The sequence below is a fragment of the Erythrolamprus reginae genome, chromosome 2 (genome assembly GCF_031021105.1).
Source record: "Erythrolamprus reginae isolate rEryReg1 chromosome 2, rEryReg1.hap1, whole genome shotgun sequence".
NCBI lineage: Eukaryota > Metazoa > Chordata > Lepidosauria > Squamata > Dipsadidae > Erythrolamprus > Erythrolamprus reginae.
This window is the reverse complement of record NC_091951.1, coordinates 183,448,795-183,465,910: the sequence shown is the minus strand read 5'-3', so window position 1 is coordinate 183,465,910 and position 17,116 is coordinate 183,448,795. Positions and strand designations below refer to the sequence as shown.

General features: G+C 41.0%; 1 protein-coding gene across 2 annotated transcripts in view; it reads right to left on the bottom strand.

The window, feature by feature from the left end:
- Window positions 1-17,116, bottom strand: part of GALNT6 (polypeptide N-acetylgalactosaminyltransferase 6) — a 98,366-nt gene that overhangs the window by 23,536 nt on the left and 57,714 nt on the right. For both annotated transcript variants that reach the window (XM_070740721.1, XM_070740720.1), the window contains exons 4-6: window positions 16,571-16,720; window positions 13,283-13,517; window positions 282-399 (exon numbers count right to left, since the gene is read on the bottom strand). In XM_070740721.1, coding sequence (XP_070596822.1) covers window positions 282-399; window positions 13,283-13,517; window positions 16,571-16,720 — 503 coding nt within the window. The remainder of the gene's footprint in view (window positions 1-281; window positions 400-13,282; window positions 13,518-16,570; window positions 16,721-17,116) is intronic.

Genomic DNA, 17,116 nt, shown 5'->3' with positions numbered 1-17,116 from the left:
TGGGGGCAATTCTAATCTCTGGAGGGAGTTGGTTCCAGAGGGTCGGGGCCACCACAGAGAAGGCTCTTCCTCTGGGTCCCACCAAGCGACATTGTTTGGTTGACGGGATAAATAAATAAATAAAAAATTTCACCATGAATGACATCAGGCATTGATAATCTATTACTTCCCATTTCCTCTCTAAAGACAGAGAACTGGTAAAAAAAAAAAGAAACCCCCCCACAAATGATATCTAAACATAGCTCTAATTGCAAAGAATATTTTGTCTCTTTCCTTCTTACCCGAAAAGACATCTCTACGTTTTCCCCTCCCCAGATTTCCATCTGATCATCATAGGAGCCAATATGTTCAAAATAGGACTTGGAAATGGCAAAGAGACCACCGGCAAATGTAGGAGTCCTGCAAAGGAAGCAGAGGAATATTGAGAAAATGAATTATGGAAAACAGGACTCTTCTCTCTGAACTGAAGTCTTCATTCCCTCTAACATTTCCGAGTGAAATATCAAGGAAAGCTCAAACCAGGTTACAACAGCTAAAATAGGGAAAGGTATTGCATGGCACGTTGGATATTGTTGAATTTCTAGTGTCTCCACATAGCACAGGCAATGCAGAAGGATGCTGGGAGATATTGGCAATGACTTCCGGAGAAGGTTCTCAAATCCTTGATCAAAGCAGATCACATAAATTGGAAGGCAAGGGTTTTTCTGCACTATATCAAAGGCAACTTTCAAACACCCTTGTACTGAGGCAGCCTTTGAGAAGTGATCTCAGGCTTTTACTACAAGTTTCAAGTTTAAAAAAAAAAATGGCAAAAGATGTGAGGAATATCTGAACATTCAAAATACGTAAATGTTTTACATGTTAATATTTTTCCACTGATTGTCCATAAAACTGAACCATGTATTTCCATGCAGTGGAAGTGATGTGCTGGTGCCTGGAGGCTGTTGGGGTCTGGATGGGTGTCAACAGACTCAAACTCAACCCTGATAAGACGGAGTGGCTGTGGGTTTTGCCTCCCAAGGACAATTCCATCTGTCCGTCCATAACCCTGGGGGGGAATTATTGACCCCCTCAGAGAGGGTCCGCAACTTGGGCGTCCTCCTCGATCCACAGCTCACATTAGAGAACCATCTTTCAGCTGTGGCGAGGGGGGGCATTTGACCAGGTTTGCCTGGTGCACCAGTTGCGCCCCTATCTGTTGGCCCTATCACTACTCACAGTCACTCATGTCCTCGATGTTCGATTACTGTAATGCTCTCTACATGGGGCTACCTCTGAAGAATGTTCAGAAACTTCAGATTGTGCAGAATGCAGCTGCGAGAGCAATCATGGGCTTCCCTAGCTATGCCCATGTTACACTCTGTAGTCTACATTGGTTGCCGATCAGTTTCCGGTCACAATTCAAATTATTGGTTATGACCTATAAAGCCCTTCATGGCATCGGACCAGAATATCTCCGGGACCGCCTTCTGCCGCACGAATCCCAGTGACCGGTTAGGTCCCACAGAGTTGGCCTTCTCCGGGTCCCGTCGACTAAACAATGTTGTTTGGCGGGACCCAGGGGAAGAGCCTTCTCTGTGGCGGCCCCAACCCTGTGGAACCAGCTCCCCCCGGAGATTAGAACTGCCCCCACCCTCCTTGCCTTTCGTAAACTCCTTAAAACCCATTTCTGCCATCAGGCATGGGGGAATTGAGACATCTCCCCCGGGCCTATACAGTTTATGCATGGTATGTTTGTGTGTATGTTTGCTTTTTAATAAGGGTTTTTTAGTGATTCTTAAATTATTAGATTTGTTGTACATTGTTTTATTGTTGTTGTGAGCCGCCCCAAGTCTGCGGAGAGGGGCGGCATACAAATCTAATAAATAATAATAATTTTCTAGTTCCCTACCAAATATCCTAAAAATCATAGTTTTCTAAATTATATGGAAAGCATATTTGAAATAAAAGGAAGCATAAAAATAAAATTTTATGAAACAAAATAAAATCATTAAATTAGCACACACACTCCCCAAAGAGTACCCACAATTTCCTGATCCAGTTATCAAAAAAAGTCAAGAATCACAAATCACAAGTATCTGAATGGTAATGCTTCACTTAAAGGAACAAACTAATTATGTGCACTGGGATGGTGGGACAAAGTGAGGCAACACTTTCACTCCCGTTCTCTGAAAAGTTTTTATACAGCAGTATCATCTACAATTTGTTTAAAAAACAAAAAATCCAAACCAAATTGATGCTTGTAGACCAATTTTTACTTACTATAGATCGCTGTATTGATCAAAAAGCAGAGCTGTATGTATAAAATCTAAACAAATGCAGTGAAGTCAATATGAATGACTGTGCACGGGCATTGTACGTGTTGACACAAAGATGTTCTCCCCTCATCCTTCCTACCACTTTTTGTCTGATACATTTTGCCTGGTAGTTCAAACACTTGCTGACAAGAGGGCGGCTGCTAATTCCAGAATCAGATGAGATTGAGGGGGGTGGTGGTGAGACTCAAACCTGATAATTGGAGTCATGTTCTTGATTAACTGCATCTCAAAACAAAAAATAACTGCAGTGTTTGGGATAGATCGCATTCCATAAGAGCTTCAAGGATGGCTCTTCAGAGGCAGACTGCGCCTTTATTTATCCTTGGGTAAGACACTGAGCTTCTTGATAGAAAGGTTGGCAGTTCAGCGGTTTGAATCCCTAGTGCCACATAACGGGGTGAGCTGCTGTTACTTGACCCAGCTTCTATCAACCTAGCAGTTCGAAAGCACGTTAAAAAAAGCAAGTAGAAAAATAGAGACCACCTTGGTGGGAAGGTAACAGTTTTCCGTGTGCCTTCGGCTTTTAGTCCTGCTGGCCACATGACCTATCCTCGAATACAGCTCATCTGTTTGGAACCCATATCGTATCTCAGACATTAACACCCTTGAAAATGTCCAAAGATACTTCACCAGAAGAGTCCTTCATTCCTCCACTCGAAACAGAACACCCTACGAAACTAGACTTACAATCCTGAGTATTGAAAGCTTAGAACTACGACGCCTTAAACATGATCTAAGTATTGCCCACAAGATCATATGTTGCAATGTCCTGCCTGTCGAAGACTACTTCAGCTTCAACCACAACAACACAAGAGCACACAACAGATTCAAGCTTAACATTAACCGCTCCAAACTTGACTGTAAAAAATATGACTTTAATAATCGGGTTGTTGAAGCGTGGAACACATTACCGGACTCTGTAGTATCATCCCCTAACCCCCAACATTTTACCCTTAGACTATCCACGGTTGACCTCTCCAGATTCCTAAGAGTCAGTAAGGGGCGTACATAAGCGCATTATAGTGCTTTCCGTCCCCTGTCCTATAGTCTCTCCTATATCTCGTATTTCTTCTCTACTATATCCTCTATAACCTTCACTGTGTATTATTGTGTATTGGACAAAATAAATAAATAAATAAACAAACAAACAAATAAATAAAATAAAATAAATGTAGAGGTCTTCGGACAGCGCTGGCTCTTCGGCTTTGAAACGGAGATGAGCACCGCCCCCTAGAGTCCAGAATGACTAAGCACATATGTGCTAGGGCTGTGATGTCAAACCTATGGCACGTGTACCACAGGTGGCACGCGGAGCCATAGCTGAGGGCACATGAGGCATTTCCCTATGTCAGCTCCAATGCTGCTTTTTGGCCTTCCAGAGGGTGGGGGAGCCCGTTTTTACCCCCTCCATGCTTGAGGAAAAGCTCTGGAGCCTGTTGATAGGGAAAAAACGACCCAACGGGCCTACCGGAAGTTTGGAAAGGAACTTACGGTAGGCCAATTGGGCCATTCTGCGCCCTCCCCACGCTTCAGGAAAGCCTCCTGGGGAGGGTGAAAAATGGCCCAACAGGACTACCGGAAGTTCAGAGGCTTCAGTGGGGCCTGCATGCATGCAGAGGGGCCAGCGGTGTGTGTATGTGTGTGCATGCATGCAGTGTAGAGGGCATTTGCATTATGGTGTGAGCATACACACGCTTGCTATCACACTCATGCATGCCCTTTTGGCACCTGAGCAAAAAATGGGTTCACCATCACTGTGCTAGGGGAACCTTTACTTTTACCATTGATGCAAAGGTTGGGCACAAATAAAGAATATTTGGGGGTAAAGTTTTTTTTTAACCAGTTGCACTACATTATTATTATTATTATTATTATTATTATTATTATTATTATTATTATTATTATTATTATTATTATTTAGATTTGTATGCAACCAGTTGCACTACATTATTATTATTATTATTAATAATAATAATAATAATAATAATAATTAGATTTGTATGGCACCCCTCTCTGAAGACTCTAGTTACCCCAGAACTCTTTGTCCTTGCTTGCATGCTCACTTGTTTTAAGGAAAAGAAAAGCTGAGACTGGCACCAGAAACCAGCTTCAGCAAACTTTTCTCTGAAACCAGCCCTCTATTGCAAATAGAGGAGATTAGGAGCTGATGAAAAGCCAAGTGGCCAATCTCTCTCTCTCACTCTCTTTCTTTCTTCCTTCCTAAGAAATAACAAAAAGGAATCTCTGTGCCTCTTTCATTGAGACAGAACAGCCTCCTGTTTGACCTCTGCACAAAGAGGAGCTGTACTTGAGGCCAAAGGAACAGGATTTTGTCTCCCTCTTGGAAGGGAGGAGGGCCAAGCCGGTATCAAGTGGCCAGCACCATGAATTTCAAAGGTCATTTCAAGCTTTAAGAAGTGGAGAGAGGCTGGTTACCTTAATGACTTTTCAGTTGTCCACTGCCAAGAGAGACAAGGGGCTGGCAGAGTTTGAAAGAGGGAGGAATAAACCTTAGTTCTTTCATGTCATGGCCCTTATTATCCAGCTTTGATGCAGCAGGGGGGGAAAGCTCCTGTCATTGTCTCTCAAGGAAGTACAGGGTCTCACAGGCAGTTTATTACAAACTTTGTACTATAATCAATGACACTTGGGAGATAAATCACTCCAAATTTTTTTTCTTTTCTGATGTTATGGTACGGGGGAGAGTGCAGAAGCAGTCTTAGAAAGCTATTAATACTGTAAACTTTTTAAAGAAAATCCTAATCTAATTAGCTATAAGAGATTCTAAAATTGAAAGGAGGTGGGTATTTTCCATTAGAAATTTATAGCATCTTACAAGGCAGAGGTAAACCTCTTAAATTTCCTTTGTAAGAGGGGCTGAGATACTTTGCAGATATATCTTTTAACTGTGTGGCAGTAATATTTGTGTCATTGATATTGAGACAGACTGAGAAAACATTTCCAACATAAAACTCGGAGAGAGTTGCTGCATAAACAGTTGGTTTCTTCTACACATTTCAAAATTCAATCCTGGTTCAAACATGCACATTCATTATTAAGTAAAAACTCAGCAGCAGTACAGTATGCCTTTTACATGCACTCCTATGTCTTACAAAATACTGAAATCCCACAGAGCCATAATAAAGCACTTCATGAACTGATTAGATAAAAACTCAACATAGTAAATACTGTGGTACCTCTACTTAAGAACTTAATTCATTCTGTGACCAGGTTCCTAAGTAGAAAGGTTTGTAGGTAGAAGCAATTTTTCCCATAGGAATCAATGTAAAAGCAAATAATGTGTGCAAACCTATTAGGAAATAAATAAAAGCTTAGAATTTGGGTGGGAGGAGGAGGAGGAAGAAGGGTTGTCTAGAGCCAAGGAAGTGTTTCTTTTCTCTGGGTGCTGGCAGAGGTTTATTCCCTCTCCAAGCACACAGAGAAAGGAAAATGCTTCGTTTGCTCTGGACTGCCAAAGCCTCCTTAGGCGCCACCAAAAGGCTCCTCTGGCAGCCCAGAAAAGCCTGAGATGGCCGGGATTAAAGGGGGAATGGCAGGAAACTGGCTGGTCCTTCGTGTCACTCTCAAATTTCCTAGGAAATTTTCCTAGACTCGGGTTCTGAAGTAGAAAATGGTTCTTAAGAGGCAAAAAACGTCTTGAACACCCAACTCTTATCTAGAAAAGTTCTTAAGTAGAGGTGTTCTTAAGTAGAGAGACCACTGTACTGTATGATGGAAACAGTTTAATTCATCAATCAGGCTGGAAAAGTCTTGAACCAGTTCACTCATAACTAGAGCAAAACAAGAATGATATTGCTACTTCACAGACTATCAGAACTCCAGACAAGAGGAATTTTCCTATTCAAAGATAAGATTAACACCTAAAAAAATGGAGCATCCACTTAGCCATTATTTTTGTTTAAAAAATAAATTTCCTTCCTTCCCTTCCTTCCTTCCTTCCTCTCTAAAGATGGTTCTTTGAAGTGAACAGGGAGGAAAATTCTAAGAACCCACAGTCTCACTCTGATTTAGTCATCGTTAAGCCTACTGGAATCGTACGCACAGAGTTCAGTGCTAGATTGTGGCCAGGAGTATTTAAGCATCAGTTGCATTGACAAATGCTTAGGAACAAAATACATCTGTGCCAAAAGAAAATTGTCTTTTAATGACCTTGTACTCATGTGCATCAGGGTGAAGTTAGAGGGGAGGGGCAACTGAATGGAGCTGAGGGTTTACTGGTCCAATGCCCATACCTGTTGCCAATGCAGAGTTCGCAGCTGACATTGTCCCCAAAGAGAAAAATACTTGCTGCTATCTAGGCTACCTAGGATCGAACTCACAGCCTTCTGATTGTGAGTCAAGAGCTCCACCTCTAGGCCACCCCACCACTCTAAAATACATCTCTGCCAATTCCAATGGCAAATTAAAGATTAGTGAGATCACTAAGAATGACTATTCCATATCATCCATCTTATTATATGTACCTGTTCTGTCGGGCTTTCTGGTAGACTTCTCCCAAAAATTCACAGGTACAAATTTCAGAAACAACAATGTTCTTTATCAGGAAAATTCACTTAAACCAAGCCCTCTTTTGGTATAGCAAAGAGCACTGGTCTCCAAACAAACTGGTAATTTGTACAAGTCCCTTATCAGTTCTGTGATACTTAGCTTGCTGCTGTGAGGCAATTCACAGTCCTTCTTCTTTCACAAAGTGAAACACCCTTTGCTCTGGTTTAGTTTCAAAGCGGGGAAAAATCAGCACACAAAGGTCGAAGTCAGTAAAGCAGTCATGAAACACAACGATCAGATAATCCTCCACAATGGCCAAACCCACAGGCTGCTATTTATAGCAGCCTCACTAATTACCACAGCCCCACCCAACCACAGGTGGCCTCATTTTCTTTCATAATAATCTCTCAGTTGTTGCTGCCTATGCATCGCTCTCCGTATGCGTGGCTGTATCATTAACTCTTGTTCTGAATCCAAGGAGGAGCTAGATAATTGATCTCCTTCTGAGCTGTCTGCCACACTCTCCTCCTCCCTGTCACTGATGTCTTCTTGGTCAGAGGAGCCTTCATCAGCAGATTCCACCAGGGGCAAAACAGGCCTGCAGCATGTGGATGTCTCCCCCACATCCACAGTCCTTGGGGCAGGAGCTGGGCCAGAGCGAACCACAACATGTACCAGAATGTCATAATAATGTATACTCCAAGGAAAATGTACGTCTTTCTGTCATATTGGCTCACAGTCACTCATGCCCCAGTCACTTCCAGATTGGACTATTACAATGTGCTCTACATGGAGCTGCCCTTGGAAATGGCAGCTGGTGTAGAACTGCAGTTTGCTTCTTGGTCTAATTCAAGGTCTTGTTTTAGATTTAGATGGCTTATTTTTCTAATCAATTTTGTTCCATCTCTGCAAATTCCCTCCTCTGCTGCATCAACATGCTGGCACTTTCATTTACTTTTCTCAGTCTGGAAGTGTACACAAAAGTTTTTCTGCCAAGCAAACTCAGAACACAAGGGAGTTGTGGTGGCTGGGTGGTTTAGTTGAGGATTGCTTGTACAAGTAGTCCTCAACTAACAACAATTCATTTAGTGACCACACTGAAAAAAGGGATTTATGACATTGTTTTCACACTTATGACCATTGCAGCATCCCCATGATCACATGGTCAAAATTCAGATGCTTGAAAACTAATTCATATTTATAATGGTTGCATTGTCCCATTTTTGTAAACTTCTGACAAGCAAAGTCAATGGAAAAGCCAGATTCACTTAACAATTGTATCATTAATTTAACAACTGCAGTGATTCGCTTAACAGCTGTGGCAAGAGAGAAAGTAGCATGGGGCAAAATTCACTTAACAATTGTCTCATTTAGCAACAAAAATGTTGGGCTCAATTGAGGTTGAGGGCTACCTCTATTGCTGGGAGTATATACATAATCATAAGGGTTCTAAGCAAGGCTTCAAAAATTGTATATTTTTTTATATTACCTTGAGAGAATGCTAAAACACTTTCAGAGTACACCTAGATTTTGAAGTATTTGACCCCAGTATCAGTTCCATAAAGTGATTTTTACAAGCATGTGAAAATCCAAAGAGAATACGTGCTGTTCTACAAATGAAAAATGAAAAATAACAAACTATGCTTGGTACGATTGCAGAGATAAGTGTTTCCACATAAAATATTTAAAGTAAACCAAATTCAAAAGCAAAGCTCTGAAATAGCTTCTGCTGCTCAAATATGGATATATTCTCCAGGCACTAGAAAGCAGAAGAAGATCTATTACTCGACAGATGGAACTTCGGTGGGTTCATGGAATTGTACCAAAAGCAGGCATGCGACTTTTTCTTCTTCTTCAAAAAGTCCTGGAAATAAGGCTAGATTGAATTTGATCAGCTCAATGAGTTAAGGAGACTAATAGAAGTAGTCCTCAACTTATGACCACAATTTGAGTCCAAAATTTATACAGTAGTTGTGGGAAATTTGTTAAGTGAGCTTTGCCCCATTTTACGACTTTCCTTGCCGCATTGGTTATGTGAATCACTGCGGATCTTAAGTAACACTGTTGTTAAGTCTATTTGCACTTGTCAGAAGGTCACCAAAGGAGATTACATGACTCTGGGACATTGCAACCATCATAAATGTGAGTCAATGGTCAAGCATCCAATCGTAAATCATGTGACCACGGAGATGCGGCAACAGTCATTAAGTGTGAAAAATAAGTCACTTTTTTCAGTGCTGTTGTATGTTCTAACAGTCACAAAATAAATTGCTGTAAGTTGAGGACTACCTGTAACCACTGACTTTTTCTATTCTGCACTGATCTCTGATTTATAATATGCCTTCTGCTTTTTGAAAAGTTATCATGTATATATAGTATAGTCCAGTGATGGCAAACCTTTTTTGGTCCACGCTCTGAAAGAATGTGTGTGCTTGTGCCCACACCCATTCCCTCCTCCCCATGCATGCGCAGCCCCGCTTGTCACGCTGTATATTGACAGCCCCTCAGAGACATTTAGTAATGAAACAGTTAACTAGTGTGTCTTATTGGATCCTCCCTCTTATGTCGCAATATCCTGCCAACTCACTTCCTCTCTTCCTTCTTCTTCTTCCTAACCTCCATGATGTAAGATGCATATGTTCTCCTGTCCCTCGAGACAGTCTTTTATTTGTTTATTTCTTTTTTTCTTAAAATAAATATCTTGTTTAAAAAATGATTGAGGCTTCTATCCATCGACCTCCGGAGTTAAGGTCCTAACAGACTTTAACCTTTCCCGTGACACCGCTCTGCCTCTGCCCACAATCCCCCTCATCCCCGCACATGCGCACAGGCCTCACTGAAGCCTGGGACAGTGAAAAAACAGGCAAACTTGAAGTTCAGAGAAAGAGACTTCCAGTTTGTCAGTTGTGCTGTTTTTCGCACTCTGGAGCCTTCAGGGAAGCTTCCTGAAGCCCTGGAGGGTGAAAAACAGCACAATGGGCAAACTGGAAGTTAGTTTTTCCAAACTTTCTGTTTGCCTGTGGTGTTGTTTTTTGTACTGCAGGGCTTAAGGGAAGTTTCCCTGAAGCCTCTAGAGGGCAAAATGGCCTTCCCCAAGGCCAAAAATTAGCTGGCTAGCATGCGTATGTGTGCTGGAGCTGACATAGGACAATCCCTTGCATGCCCTCCAATATGGTTCCATGTGCCACCTGTGGCACACATGCCACAGGTTTGCCATCATGGGTATAGTCCTTCTGTGTCAAAGTACAATTCAGGAGTGGGAAGATTTTTCAGCACTGCATTACCTTCCCCTAAGAGAGAGAGCCATGATGCGAAGGCACTAGAAGCACCTATTTCCTTTTCAAACTAATCTGAATTCTTCATCATATCTGAATTTGGGGGAGCTCTGGCTACATCAGGGTTACCCTACATTTGGCATATATCAAGGGATTTTCAAGTAGACATGGATGATTCTAGTTTCAGCCGCCTTGAGTCTTCGGAGAGGGATGGCATACAAATCTAATAAATTATAATTATTATTAGTCCTTCTCTGGGCTTCAAGAAAGACAATGGGAGGGGGAGGCATGGGGAATGGGACAGGACTTGGCAGTGCTTGTAGTGACAGTGTTAAACTATGGTGCTGTTGCTAAAATGGAACTCAGCTAAATGCATCTTTCCTGTTCCTGTTCAACCCAAATCTATTATTACAATGCAAGCGGCGGACCCCTTTCATTACGTTTTGTTAAGACTAAACGTATGGCCAGAATTTAGAAATGCAAGCAGGCCTTCACAAGGTATTAAAATGAATGAATTTAAGATAGAGAGAGAGGGGGGGGGGGTTTAAAGGAAACAGTTGACTTCTTACTGAGAACTAAATAGCAAGACCTGAATGGAGCTTGAAGAGATTTAATAACTTCTTTCATTTGTAAGAATGAATCTCACCCTGACCTCCTTTCGCTCAAGAGTTCAAGGAAGAGGCTGCATCCCATCCCCCAACCCACGTTGACAGCTTTAAACCATTAAACAAATGATTCTATAGGCAGAGTTTAGCCATGACAGATCAAAGATCAGCAAGAAAAGCGCTTGGAAAAGTTTGGTCTTCAGGAGCTCTAATATGGGAAAATGTTGCCTGATGACTCTCTGGATTGTTCATTAAGGTTTCCTAGCTGGCTTCATACATTGCACAAAGTACAGTGTTCCCTCGATTTTCGCGGGGGATGCGTTCCGAGATCGCCTGCGAAAGTTGAATTTTTGCGAAGTAGAGATGCGGAAGTAAATACACTATTTTTGCCTATGAACAGTATCACAAGCCTTCCCTTAACACTTTAAACCCCTGAATTGCAATTTCCCATTCCCTTAGCAACCATTTAGATTATTACTCACCATGTTTCTTTATTAAAGTTTATTTAAAAAAATATTTATTAAAGGTGGATGAAAGTTTGGTGACGATATATGATGTCATCGGGCGGGAAAAACCGTGGTATAGGGGAAAAAACCGCAAAGTATTTTTTAATTAATATTTTAAAAAAACTGTGGTATAGACTTTTCGCGAAGTTCGAACCCGCGAAAATCGAGGGAACACTGTACATGTTTTCTTTGCAGTTTAGTGCGATGTGCAAAGAACAAGGAGTAAGCCATGTTGTTGTTGGGTTTTTTAGTGCAGTAAATAACTATTTGTTATTAGTGTATTTATTGGAGCCATGGATTACTGTGAAGTATGAAACATGAAGAAGTGGTTTAATTTGTGGTTTCATGAATTATTTCTTTTTTTCAGCCACATCAAAGGCTTTAACTAATCCTTAGAAGTGCAAGGCACGGGTGGTAAAAGTTTGAAAAAGTTTAGTTCTTTGATATTCCTTATCTGCCTTTTGAGAGGTAGCCTAATGGTTCATTCTTGCCTGTGGCATTGTTCTCTGTTTTCAACTGGAGAAGAGAAATGATTATTCTGCTTAATTAGGCTAGGCTCATGGGATGCCAAGGGAGGCCCTTTCTGGTTTTTAAATGGGAGCAGTAAATACAATACCTGTAAAGTACAAGCTGTCACTGTAATCTACGGTATCATATCCATGTTTTGTGAAGTATTAACATCAGCATGATCTGACAATGGAGGTTAAACCTAAGGGCTTCAGGCCTATAATGGTTTCCTCGTATCAGTACTCTAAAGGTTGGGAAAGATAATACTGTAGTTAAGCTAATGAACTTGGCACAACAGAGAGAAAGCAACCCCTTCCGTTTTGATTTGAAGATGATAAGAACATCTCAGTGTAAACCTTCAGATATTTGCTTCTGGTAGGTTCCATACATGAAACCTACTTTAACATGATATGCCAAATCGTCTAGTTCAGGGGCTCTTCTATGACTTATGGACTACAATTCCAAGAATTCCTGAACCAATCACGCTAGCTCAGGAATTCTGGGAGTTGAAGTACACGTGCCATAGAAGAGCCAATTTTGCCCACCCCTGATCTAGATGCACTTTCTTGGCTATCTCTGCAGGAATGTGCCTCAGCATCTCCGTCTTTTGGAATATTTATTTTATTTTATTTTATTTTATTTTATTTTGTTTTGTTTTGTTTTATTTTATTTTATTTTATTTTATTTTAATTTTATTTTATTTTATTTTATTTATTTATTTATTTATTTAATTTGTTTACTGTCCATCTCCCCTGTCAGAGCCAATGGCACTGATGCCTTTTTCAACCTGAGGGCTCTCCAGATGTTCAGGCTTGAAATAATTCCAGTTAACATGGTGTGAGAATTTTAGGAATTGAAGCCCACCCATCTGGATGCCACCCAGTTTATAGAAGATTGGACTAAGAGATCCAAGATAATCTTGAAGCAATCCAGCTACTTTAGTCCAGGCAAAACCCCACGCTCCCAATTTCTGTTAAAAATAGAAATGCTGTGATTTTTATTTCATGAATAAATAGTAAAGAGTAAAGAGAAGGAATTTGTATAAAGCTGACTATTAGCTGAATATCCGTGCTTCGCTACAACACTATGTGATCAGGCTGGATACGTTGGCATGTAAAGCTTGAAAATTTATGTAGAATGTATAACTCACTAGCATCAGAGCATGTTAATATAAGGCAACTGGCAGTAGGATCAAAGTTCTTTTCATGTGGGGAGGGGGAGTAAAACGTCTAAGTCTTCAGCATGTTAATAAATATTTTAGTGTGTTAATAATAATATAAGAAATAACTAATGATCTGATGGTCATTTTGAAAAATCTTCTTAGCGAGCACCTAGAAGCCAAGAATTGCCAAGTTTTAATTTTGAAGGCTATTCGGTTCTGGAGATTTTGTGATGGTGTGTGAGTAGCATTTGGCTTTCAGATATCATTTCATTTATAGATTTCAGGATTTCCAAAACTAAAACCTATGCTTTGGGAAAGTGTTCTTTTAAGGCAATCTCTTGCCACCCATCACTTCCCCAGACATGTTAACAATGGTATCAAACTTTCAGCTTGAACCTACTTGATTGGGTAGGTCTCATCTTTTCTTCTCTGCTTCTCGTGTTGAGGGATAGCCTCCCAGCCAAAAGTAAGGCTCCAATCAAAGTTTCCCCGACTGTGCTGCTTCCCATATTGAATGGGCTTGGAAAATTCAAAGGTGTTCAGGTCAATGGTGGTGATATCTGGACTGACCACAGCTGTGGGCTCTTCAGCAATGCGCGACAGGAGAGGTTCTAACCATCCATGGAAACATTCACCTGAGGAAAAATCAATCAGGAACTGATACACCATCTCCGCAAAAATAATGTAAATCCCTATTTCCAAACGTTGGTGGTGAAGGACATTGATGGCGAACCTTTTTTGCCTCGGGTGCCGAAAGAGCGTGCATGTAATTGTGCATGCGTGAGTGCCCACACCCATAATTCATTACCTGGAGAGGGCAAAAACAGCTTCACCCACCCCGGAGGCCCTCTTGAGGCCAGAAACGGCCTGTTTCCCAACTTCTGATGGGCCCAGTAGGCTCATATTTTGCCCTCCCCAGGTTCCAAAGGCTTCATTGGAGCCGGGAGAGGGTAAAACACCTACCTCCATCCCCCCTCCCCCCACGGGGGTTCTCTGAAAGCCAAAACAAAACCCTGTCAGAGCCTCTGTGTGAGCCAAAAATCAGCTGGCCTGCACACACATGAATGTTGGAGCTGAGCTAGGGCAACAGATCAGGTGCCAGCAGATATGGCTCTGCATGTCACCTGGGTATCCGTGCCATAGGTTCACCATCACTGGTGTAGGAGATGACCAGGCTGAGTCCAAGGGCAGAGTCAAATGTGTCATCAGTTTGGAGTCCCTATGCTCCCACAAGACACCTAAGTCCATCCCCCCTTGAATTCCATTTATTTTTATCTAGCACCAATTTACCTTAACTGCTAGTAGATCAGATTCTTGTGTCTAAGTAGCATGTAATAAACTTGAAGTGCTTTGAACTAAACTCCTGTTTCACGTTCTTTCTTTGTACCTAACAGTTGCTGCGATCACTTCTACCTTTCAAGGTTTTTCAGAGATAAACCTGATGCTCAGGAACTGGTACTCACTTTCTTACCCATGGAAAGTCATATGGACCCCCAATTTTCTTTTAAAAACGTAAACATTTATTTCCTTAACATTTGCAAGATGAGGACACCTGATCTCTTCTGGCCTCAGAATACATCCAGGATCAAATCTGCCTAGTATTTGGATGATAGACAGTTTGGGAGTTACCTGGGCCATAGGTGTTAGACTTTCCAGAAAAAGATAACAACAAAGCTTTCATATTGGTGTCAAGAAAACTTGCATTAATGTGTCCAGATGTCAATCTCAATACATAGAATGATAGAATCAGAGGACTGGAAGGGACCATTCTATCCCTATTCTGCCCCTTTCCAAAGCAAGAGTCCTTATACTATCCTGGAGAAATAGCTGTTCAATCTTTCCTTGAAAACCCCCAGCGATAGAGCACCAATAGCTCCAGGAAGCAAGCTGTTCCATTGATTAATTGTTCTGTCTGGAAATTCCTCCTTATTCCCAGGTTGGCTCTTCCTCTGATGAACTTCCATCCGTTACTACTTCTCCTGCCCTCGGATGCTTTGGAGAATAAACTGATGCCCTCTTGGTGATGACAGCACTTCTACTATTGGAAGACTACTATCAGGCCTCCCCTAAGCCTTTTCCTAATTAGGCCAAACATACTTAGTTTTCTTAGCTGTCAACTATATGATTTAGCCTCCATACCCATTAACATCTTTCTTGCTCTTCTCTGCACTCTTCCCCAGGGCCTCTGCACCCTTTTTGAATGGTGGTAACCAAAACTGGGTGTAGTATTTAAAATGTGGCCTCACTAGTGCAGTATAGAGTGGTGCTATCACTTCTTTCTTTCTTTCTTTCCTTCCTTATTTATTTATCGATTTATTTATCTATCTATCTATTTATTTATTTATTAATTTATTAAATTTGTATACCGCCCCTCTCCGTAGACTCGGGGCGGTGATAGAAACAATGTACAATACAAATCTAATAATCTTGTGATCTTGATGCTATCCCTCTGTTGATGCAGCCAAGGACTTGGTTGGTTTTTATTTTTTTTTGCCAGCTGTAGCCCACTGCTGCTTCATACATAAGCAGCAGTCCACCAGGACATCAAGATCCCTCTCACAGGCACTACACTGTTGAGCTAGGTGCTGCCTGCCCTGTACCTGTGCACCTGGGCTTTTCCTGCCTAAGTATGGGACCTTACTTTTTCAGCACTGAGCTGCATCTTATTGGATAGGGCTCAATGCTAAAGTCTGTCAATATCCTTCAGACTCTTGAGTTTATCTTCCAAAGAAACTGAGCCATTAAGTAATTTGCAAAATTGGACAAAATGGACAAAAATGTAACTATGGAGGGAAAATGATTGTTTGAGATCTAAAAATGGAGAGACAAAAGGCTGAAGTAAATAGACTGAACATTCAGGGAATCAAACCTATCTAAGCGTTGTTGTTGTTTTAAAAAAATACCACATACTCTATGCAAGAGAATCAGAACATGCCTCCAGGACAGAGACAGTTGCATGTACATTAAATGAATAATGCATTGAATGCATAGGTGTCCGACTCCATATTTCAATTAAATATTGAATGATGATCCCCTAACCCCCAACATTTCTTCCTTAGACTATCCACGATTGACCTCTCCAGGTTCCTAAGAGGTCAGTAAGGGGCGTACATAAGTGCACTAGTGTGCCTTTCGTCCCCTGTCCAATTGTCTTTCCTTTATCTCATATATCATATATATTTTCTTCCTTTCATATATCTTCTCCTCTATTTTTACATATTATCTTTATATTTATTACTTCATGTCTATTGTGTATTGGACAAATGAATAAATAAATAAAATAAATAAATGATGCATCCAACCTACATCTGAGCATGTTGGATGCAGCTTTAGTGCTTTAACACCTTGAACAAAATAGCATTCTTAGTACAGTCTGCTATTTAGGTTGTTCAAGCGCCATCCACTTGTTTGACTTCACTAAAGTTATCGTGTTTGACACAACAATCGGAACCATAATCAATTAAAAAGTCTGCCATATCCATTCAATGAATGGCCTGCTCATTAGTGGATAAAGATTGCAACTCATCCCAAGATGCAGAACAAGCAATTGATGGAGTATTTCTCAACTTTGGCAACTCTAAGACATGTTGTGAGACACTGAATTAAACGCATACATATCGATGAACTGGCACTGCGTGTCAAGGTGGAAAAAACCCAAACTTTATCAACAAAGTGATTTATTACTTACAATGAGCATCCAAGAAAGTGAGGACATCTCCCTTGGCAACACTGGCACCAAGCAACCGGGCAGTTATTAAGCCCTTTCTCTCCAACTGCCGGACAACTCTGACTACCTGCAATTGCTTCACATAGTTGTCCAACTCGTCTTTCAAGTAATCTGAAAGAGAATTCATAGAAACATAGAAGATTGACGGCAGAAAAAGACCTCATGGCCCATCTAGTCTGCCCTTATACTATTTGCTGTATTTTATCTTAGGATGGATATATGTTTATCCCAGGCATGTTTAAATTCAGTTATTGTGGATTTACCAACCACGTCTGCTGGAAGTTTTTTCCAAGGATCTACTACTCTTTCAGTAAAATAATATTTTCTCACATTGCTTCTGATATTTCCCCCAACTAACCTCAGATTGTGCTCCCTTTGTTCTTGTGTTCACTTTCCTATTAAAAGCATTTCCCTCCCGAACCTTATTTAACCCTTTAACATATTTAAATGTTTCGATCATGTCCCCTCTTTCCCTCCTGTCCTTCAGACTATACAGACTGAGTTCAT